The 8,609-nt window shown below is 42.1% G+C and overlaps 1 protein-coding gene across 1 annotated transcript; it reads left to right on the top strand.

The window, feature by feature from the left end:
* Positions 1-249: 249 nt before the first annotated feature.
* On the top strand, positions 250-6,046 carry LOC127535614 (uncharacterized protein KIAA0040). The gene is made up of 2 exons (XM_051953978.1): positions 250-456; positions 3,827-6,046. Exon 2 carries the CDS (start codon positions 4,496-4,498, stop codon positions 4,829-4,831), a length of 336 nt encoding a protein of 111 aa, XP_051809938.1. The 5' UTR covers positions 250-456; positions 3,827-4,495; the 3' UTR covers positions 4,832-6,046.
* Positions 6,047-8,609: the final 2,563 nt, after the last annotated feature.

Below are 8,609 nucleotides of genomic sequence, written 5' to 3' on the forward strand. Positions count from 1 at the left end.
GGTGCGTGCCGGGGGATTTAACGGAGCATTCCTGTAATTTCATATCACATTTTCTTGCTTAGTTTGTTTAACTTTCTGTTTCTCTATCTGATGTCATGCCGTGCTTGTTGTATGGGTAAAGTAAAGAAACCACAAGAATTCTGTGCGCCATGCAGGAAACACACAAGCACAGACAGAGGGCCCATTCTTACACAAAGTGGGCAGGGTGCAGTGACGTTGTGACCAAAACACACACTCACAGAGAGCAGGAGGAGGAGGAGGAGGAGGAGGAGGACGGGAAACAAGGGCAGAGAGGGAAACAGGAACAGAAAGTGAAGACTTGTCAAGATGTCTGGGTGAGGGGGACCAGAGCAGAGCAGAGCAGAAGCCAGATGCCAAATCAGAAGCAACAGAAGTTTGAGCAGCTGACTGGATTAGACAGGAGGGGAGACCCGCTACTTCACAAGTGCCCGCGAGGTAACTTTCAAAGAGAGTGCCGAATGCCGGCAAATAGTTTGACACCGCTCTGAGTGGGTTTATGAAAGCTGCTGATGCTTTTTGTTGTGCGATTCCAGGTAAAATTGCTACTTCTGTGACAGAACCCGCTTTAAAATATGTTGTTTTGGCAGTGGTTGGTTTTGACAGGATGCTTGACAAGTAGCAACGATAAGCTGATAAAGTTTCTTCCTGTCTTTGAGTGCTCCAGAGTGTCACGCATGCAATTGTCTAGAAACAAACCATGTCATTCATCTTCGTGTGACTTTGTGAATGTAAATGTTTCCCTTTGTTATTTGTTAGAATTACTAATATACTGATTTACTGATGATGGTTTTTAGACTCTCCTCATCCTGTTCTTGCTGTGAGTTTCACCTCCACTTTGCTCATTTCACTCAGTCAAGATCGAGTTGACACAAGTCTGAACTGTGATGGGCTTGTGCACTTGCTCACAGCAGAAAACTGCACTCCTCCAGAATATCAGCAGGCCTGTTGCTACCAGAACAAAATATCCGCACTTCCGAGATAACTCATTTTTCTGCTCATAAAAAAAGGAAACTGTTGCATTTTTGTTTGATGGAGGATGAGTCAAGTCAAACTAAACATTTCCAAGCATTGTCTATAAATGGTGACTGATGAGGGCTCTGCTCTGACCGCGTGCTTGGGGCAAGTCATTAAAGATTCCTGCCCTGCCTTCTGTCACAACTTTTGTCTTTTAGGTCGCATATGCTCCTTAAAAAAGGCAGCAGGGGCTAACCGAGTGCAATCATAACATTTTTCTCAGCCCCTTCCTGGCTTTGTGTCCCCCCAGAAATGGCCTTTTCCTGTATATGAATGGCTCAAGGAGAAAACAAAGTCATGAGAAAGTGAAGAAGCCCGTGAGAGTCTTAGAAAGGCATCTCAGTGAGATAATCTGAAGAACGGAAATGTTTGAAGGCCGGAGTCTCGTTTAAAATGTACTTTTCGCGCAATATGGGTGTTTCCTCTTTGTAAAGTGAACAGTTTCATACCTTTGCTACATCACAAACCCAGCCTGTGCTCAGACATGCGTCATCGACAGTGTAAACAGCCAGAGTTACCCGCACGGGGATGCAAATGGCCTGCTGGGCAAGAGAATCCAATAATGGCAATCATCACATTGTTTTCTTTTGACCAAAGTGTTAAGCTACCTGAAAATGTTCTACTTTAAATACAATAATCCACTGAGCATGCTGATAAATATATCAAAATATTAAGTGTGAAAACTGTAATTCACCCACATATAAACATAACTTACCATGATGTCATGCATTTCTGGTCAGAGGCTGTAATTATCACAACAGCTACTGACTGACTTATCTGCTCCATTTAATGACTTAACCACTGCTTCATTGTTAGTCATCTCTTTATACAGCCAGATAACATCTCTGCTGCCGCTCTCCTGCTCTTCGAGTCTCTCTTATTGTTCGGTGGCTCCGGCATGTCATGTTGACGGTATTTTCATAATGTGAGAAGGATCAGATTGTACACAAAGGTGCTGCAGCTCAGCACAACTCATCACAACGACATGTACCTGCAGCTGAGAGTTAATCAAGAATGATGCTGCAGTGACAAGGCTCACAGCAAACTGTACAGTCTTCTGGAAAGTCTAAAGTCCATCCGAATGCAGCGTGAAGATTTCCGTTTAAGAAAGAGTTTGCGCAGTAACATTTATGTGTGAAATTATCATTTCCATCCAGTGGAATTTGGACAAATGAACTCGTAGGTACGGATGTTTTTGGTTTATATTTCTTCTTCTACTGATTTCTTAAATGCAAATTACTCCGCTGTGGGATTAATAAAGGCTTATCATAGTGCAAAGCAGCAATGCAAATTGACACACATTTATATTCACTGCTGTAATGTTTTGGTTCTCAAGATGAAGAGCTGGCGGTATAACCCACATGTGGCTTATGTTTTTCTTCTGAAACCATTTTTTTTCTCCTCAGTGGAACGCTCACTGACAGTAAAGTTGCATGCGTCTTAGGCTGAGAACAAAGCTAGTTTGATTTAGATTCTTTCGGTGTAGCATTCTTTTTAAGAGAAAAAATAAGTTTTTCATGAACAAATCGAAAATGTTCGCGAAAACAAATGGATGGAAAAGTGGAGAAGTAAGTGAGCTTGTTTTTAAATTCAATACAAACCACCCCAAAATATTTATGTAAATGCACAAAAAGAAGCAAGCACATCGTCAAAAGTGCTGATGTATTTTGGGGGGGGGCTCTCTTTTCTGAGGTGAGGTTGCTCCTTCTGAACTCTCACTTTGACGTTTCGGGTACGACTTTGCTTCAAGCGCTTAGCTTCCTGTTGAGCAAATGAGCAGGAGGGAAGTTAGCAGCCTGTCTGCGGGTAAACTAATTTCACACATGAGACACAACACACGGTGACAGCCACGCCAAATCTGTTTGCTCCCCTCTTGCAGGTGCATCTTCTTCTCTCTCCCTGCCGAAGAAGCAACCAAATGTGAGATGAAAAATCTTTCTTGCCTTCCTGCAACTAGAATACAAAGAGTCTCTGTAGCCGAAAGCTACAGAGACTCTAAGGAGCGTACTTGAGTCAAATGGTGTTTGAAACCATTTGAAAAACTATACTTGTTTAACACCATTTAAAAAAGATGTAGCCCAAGGCCTCAGACTTAATCAAAGAGTTTATACTCTCAGAGCAGAGAGGAACAATGTTCCTTTTTTAAGGACTGCCTTTTCCTTTTGCAGACCTTCTTCACCAGCAGATGCTCCTCACTTCATGTTTTCTTCCCGTGGAGAGCTGTTTAAGGGCAATCTTATCTGAGGCCAGAGGAAAAATCAGACATTTATGAGAACTTAGGGCAGATTCCACCTATCTCCTGCAATGGGAACCATTAGTTCGATATATTCATATGAATCTCCAGCAGCAGGCCTCTCTCTGTCCTGACTCTCTCCCTCGTCTCTTCTTTTTCTGACACTCTGTCGCACTCTCCATCTCAGTGGGACTCTTAGGAAGATTGGTTACCTCTATCTGTGTCTCGCCTTCTCTCAGACACAATCTCCCTCAATTTTTTCCCTCCCTCCCTCTCTCTCTTTCTCTCTCCTTGCCTCTGTCTTCCTCAGTGGGACTCTTAGAGAGATCTGCCCTGAATCCTGAATGACTCCTCTGCAATATTAATGAGGGGAAAGCTGAAAAAAATCCAAAGCTGACATTGACAAGAGGGGGAGAGCAGGAGTAGAGATGTTAAAGGAAGAGACAGAAAGATGGATTGGAGGGAGGGGAAGCGAAAAACGGAAGAAGGACGAGCTGCCTGAAACCAAATTTCTGTCCATGTTAACTTTCTCTCTCTCTCTCTTTTTTTGTTTCACAGACACACCAACACTGAATCACCTTTCTGCGGCTCAACAAAACCAATCCGAGAGCCAAAGGGCAAGAGGACGAGAGGAAAGTCAAAAAAGCAATTAGTGGGATGTCGACCTGCATAAACAAACTTGGCTGAAGTGCAGATTGTGGCGATTTCCTCCAGATCAGAATCATCACAGCTGGGTGATTTCAAAGAAAGCATTCCTATAAACAGCTTTTTGTCTTTCGGATTTCTTTAAAAGATGCTTTGGTCTTCCTCAAAGGGACACTTAAGCAGGAGACAACAAAGTTAGTGTCTCAATTTAATGTGAACAGCACAAGCACACGCACAAGCTTCATCAGATAGAAGGCAGCTATCTCCACTCGGATCTTTAATAGAAGGAGCACATAAAGGTTTAAATCAAATTGCTAAAAGACGTGACCTGACAGCTGTTGTTGATGATGTTTTGTTGAGTAAAACTTGACATCTTATAACTTGGAAACTGGAGCCCGATCCCATAAAAGGACTTTCAACTCAAATGAACATCATATCTTCATTACTTTGGTGTCTCCGGCTGCCTAATATACACATTTATTGTCCTATAAACCTCACAGCTCTCTGAAGGATTTATTAAAACTTCTCCACGGCGAGACACTCCCAGTCCCAAGAGGAGTCGCAGCTCTGCATCCCGAAGCCATGGATGGGAAAACGGACAGCGTCCAGGACTTTTTCAACCAGCTCTGGAGCTTTGCCACAGACAAACACAACCAGGGGGTCTACAACACAGTGTGCCTGGTGGTCCTCCTGACGCTTCCCCTGCTGGTCCTCCTCACCACTGTCGTAGTGTGCTGCCACTGCTGCTGCTGTCGCCATGCCAACGGCTGCTGGTGCTGCTGCTGCTGTGGAGACACTATGGCAACCTCAAGGTCAGAGACGAAGAAGAAAAAGGGCTCAGCCAATACTGAGGACTTATGGATCTCTGTCAAGACAGGCCCGATGACACCTGACAGGGTCGCTCTGGCCATGGTGTAGGAATCTATTTTTTATTTTCAGATCGCTCATCCAGGGCAGCGCAGTCGATAGAGCGTTTCAGAATTGTACAACTCGAACTGCCTCGGACTCAAAAGGAGGCTAAAGACGCTGGTCAGACTAACAGGAAGGACTTGACATTGTAGTGGGCATGGTTAAAATATGTAAACAGTGTACTGTATATATTCTTGTCACTTTGTACTCGTATGATGTTGTGTGTGGTGGTTTTATGACAATGTTTACAGCATTTTTATGAGGTTTTTAAGTGTGTGGTACATGATGGAAGAAATGGGCAGACAGAAGCACCCGCAAGAGTGTGTGTGTGTGTGTGTGTGTGTGTGTGTGTGTGTGTGTGTGTGTGTGTGTGTGTGTGTGTGTGTGTGTGTGTGTGTGTGTGTGTGTGTGTGTGTGTGTGTCAGAGAGCGGGAGAGAAGACCAGTGTTATTGAGAGCACTTTGTTCTTAGAGCTCCCATGTGAAATTCATTGCATCTGTATTTGGGAGCGAGAGCCAATTTAAGGTCTGCCCAGCGTTCAGCTAGCTGTATTACTGCCTACTTTTCACATTCAGGCTGCAATGTAGAGTGTGATTGACTCTCACTTTCTAAAGCAAAAGGCACCGTCATCCAGAAAAGCTGAACTCACTGCCTGCAAAAGGAAGCCTTTAACTTTCTTCATTTTCATATTTTTTTGTCTATTTTATTGACATGATAATGTTCTATTTACAAGAGATGGGCTTTATCCGCTGCACTATTCAGGTCAAATGAGCCTTGAAAGCACAATCTATAATTCAAAAGAAAAAGAAGTCTGTAATGTCTGAAATTTTGTGTATAGGTGAATGCAGAAGTAACAATTTTTAATTTTTTCTTCTACAAGCCAGATTGGGAAAAAGCTAGTTATCAAATTTCTTTAAAAAGGCTCCTAAATGAAAGAGAGATGATTGTGCTGGTCAATATTGAGTCGTCGACTGATGCAGCACAGAGGTTTGAACATTTTCTTCTGGAGTTCTTCGGCAAGTAAAAATTGCCAGGTTGAAACAATATGTATAATTTATGAATGCAATAGTTTTACATCACTGTCTGCAATTAATGAAAGCATTTGATAGGAACCACCACACCACTTTTTCTTTTTCCACAAACAACACAAAATAAACTGGCATTAAATCTGTTTGTAAATCAGTCTGCAATTAAATTTTCCATATGAGCTCCATGTGAGGAGAATTTCTGCTCCACTTTCTTCTTATTTCTATTTCAGTTTGTTTTCTACCAAGCATTAAATGGAAGGCTGTTGATAATTACGGACTAAATGCAAATATAATAAATTTAAAAATAGCAAACCTTATGTGTTTATGCAGAAAACCGTAACAATGTTTGCGCCAGAGAGCTGATTGGCTATTCATGCTCTGAACACACAGCATGCAATATACAATTAATCATGTGTTGCATTGAGATCTGGTGTTACAAAAAGCAAATCATCTGGTTATCGTGTCGTTCTGCTCCATTATCTGTCTTAGGCGGAATTCTAATAAAGTTTGTTAAAATAATATCTGCAATAGCTACATTCTGTGTGTGAACCAACCATGCTGATAATTTACTGTGGTAAAAACCAGTTGGAAGAGCGTTTAAAGTTATTTTCAACTTCTTTGACTGTAGTTGTTTTTTAAATATTCAAGAAGAAGAGAAACTCCAAAATAATCTAACGATTTGGACTTCGAGCGAATTGTGCCTGAAGGCTAATTTTTTAAAAAAGTGTATGACATCTCTAAGCCCAATTAAGCATTTCAGCAGTATCATCATCTTTATGCATTTGCTTATTCTGGCAATAAGTTGATCTTCTTGCTCAAGTGCTACTGGGAAAACGGCCCCCCGCTCGTTTCATTACCGCTCAGACAGATACATCCCCATGTGGAAACCGGGGTTTGTCTCTCCTGCTTCACAGAGAGAAAATGTACATGTTGGGCTTAATCTGAGAGCTCGTCTCGCAAAATAATAGCCTTGGTAGGGATGCATGATGACTAAGAGATGCAACCTTGTCGACTGAAAGGTTTGCCAAGAAATAGCATTGACACCTTTGCTACATTTGCCGGATATGTCATTGTGGTTTTGCATTTGTCAGCGAGAGGTTTACAGAGTTGTCTTTTTTTTTTGTTTGTTTCTTATTACACAGTGATGGTGGCAGGCTTTACAACAGCATAGTAATAATAATGATAACAGGAGTAGCAGATAAAAGAATGGGAAGATTATAGACAGGTGGGAAATAATAGGAAAAACAACCTTGGCCCCTACAGTGAGGGGATTCTTTGCATCTGTTCTGCTGTTGGTGGTAAGCTACATTTGCAGCCACAGCTTCCCGTGGGGCAGACTGACAGAAGCGTGGCTGCCAATCTGCGACCACCACCACCAACATTCACACGCATTTATACACCAGTGTGAGAGCAGCACTGGAGGAAAGGTATCTTGCCCAAGGACACAACAGCACATGACTAGGTCAGAGTGGGAATTGAACAGCCGACCCTTTGATCAGCAGATTTTGCTGACCAGCTCTACCAGCTGATCCACAGCCGCCGCCCAACCCCCTAGAAAGAAGACTCACACCAAATCAGTACAAAGTTATTCTAAGTGGTCGCGTTTATCCCACAATGAAACATTCCTGTCCTGATGGGAGTGGTGTCTTCCAGGAATACAATGCCTTCATCCACAGGGCTCAAGGGGTCACTGAACGGTTTGATGAGCATGAAATAATATGAATGATGTGCTAAAGTTTTTCCAAGTGAGTTTATTTCTTGGCAGCCAGCAGAAACTCTAAAGAGTCGTAGGTGGACTTTCTGACCTTTCACCTGCATCACACCAGCACTTTTCCTGTTTCCAGTCTTTGTGCTAAACTAAGCAAACTAACTGTCGACTCCAGATACAGAATAAGGATATAGGAATATGATTTTACCAGAATAATTACTAAGAGAAGTGTAGTAAAAAAAATGCTTTTCTGTCCGCATTCAACACGTTCAATTATTAAGACGTGTATGCGAATCATTTTTACAATTCATTACGTCTCATTTGCCTCCCAGCTGCGTTCGGTGCAGCTGACCATGAGTAATTGATGCTAATTATCAGTTTTCAAATCCATCATACAATACTGAGGGCGATTTCTTCCGCGGCCTTGTGCTTTCGTGTCTCCACTTTATTTCCTCTTCACACGTTTATACCGGTCATGCTTTTCTCCCCAACACCTGTTTGGCAGTATTTTCGAGCCGCACTGTGTTTTGACTTTCCTCGCTTTGAACAGATCATATTTTATCTTCTCAGCAGTATGTAAATTAGCTGCAGGAGTCAAGGGGGACGGAATATAAAATATATATGGTTTGCTTTTCCCCTTTGTCAGTTTTCTGTGATCAGAGGGAGTGGAAGCAGGAGCATTTGTCATCTGTTTGACTAGCAAATCTGCCCTCCCAGAGAGCTTTCTATATAACACCGTCTTTTTGATCCCATCCAATTATGCTTGACATTGTATATTTAAGACGTGTTTCTGTTGTTCCACAGTTGAAAAAATTTGCTGAGGTGATTCTTTTTGTTTTAATTATGTGCCTGGCTGGGTTTTGTTGGTTGCTCTGCATGCACAATTTATCCTGACATATAGAGATACAACAATAAAGCACATAAAGCACACTGTGGAAGATGACAGGGAGAGAAATGAAGTATTTTTCTAGCATCGTGGGATCCCATTTTTCCATTTCTAATTTGAATTAAATGCAACAGAGCTTTTAAGTTTTGACATAAAGTCATTTTG

This window comes from Acanthochromis polyacanthus, chromosome 9, assembly GCF_021347895.1.
Source record: "Acanthochromis polyacanthus isolate Apoly-LR-REF ecotype Palm Island chromosome 9, KAUST_Apoly_ChrSc, whole genome shotgun sequence".
In the NCBI taxonomy this organism is placed as follows: Eukaryota; Metazoa; Chordata; class Actinopteri; family Pomacentridae; genus Acanthochromis; species Acanthochromis polyacanthus.

Excerpts from the sequence above, each read along its gene's own strand:
- LOC127535614 (XM_051953978.1), top strand. The coding sequence starts at position 4,496 with ATGGATGGGAAAACGGACAGCGTCCAGGACTTTTTCAACCAGCTCTGG.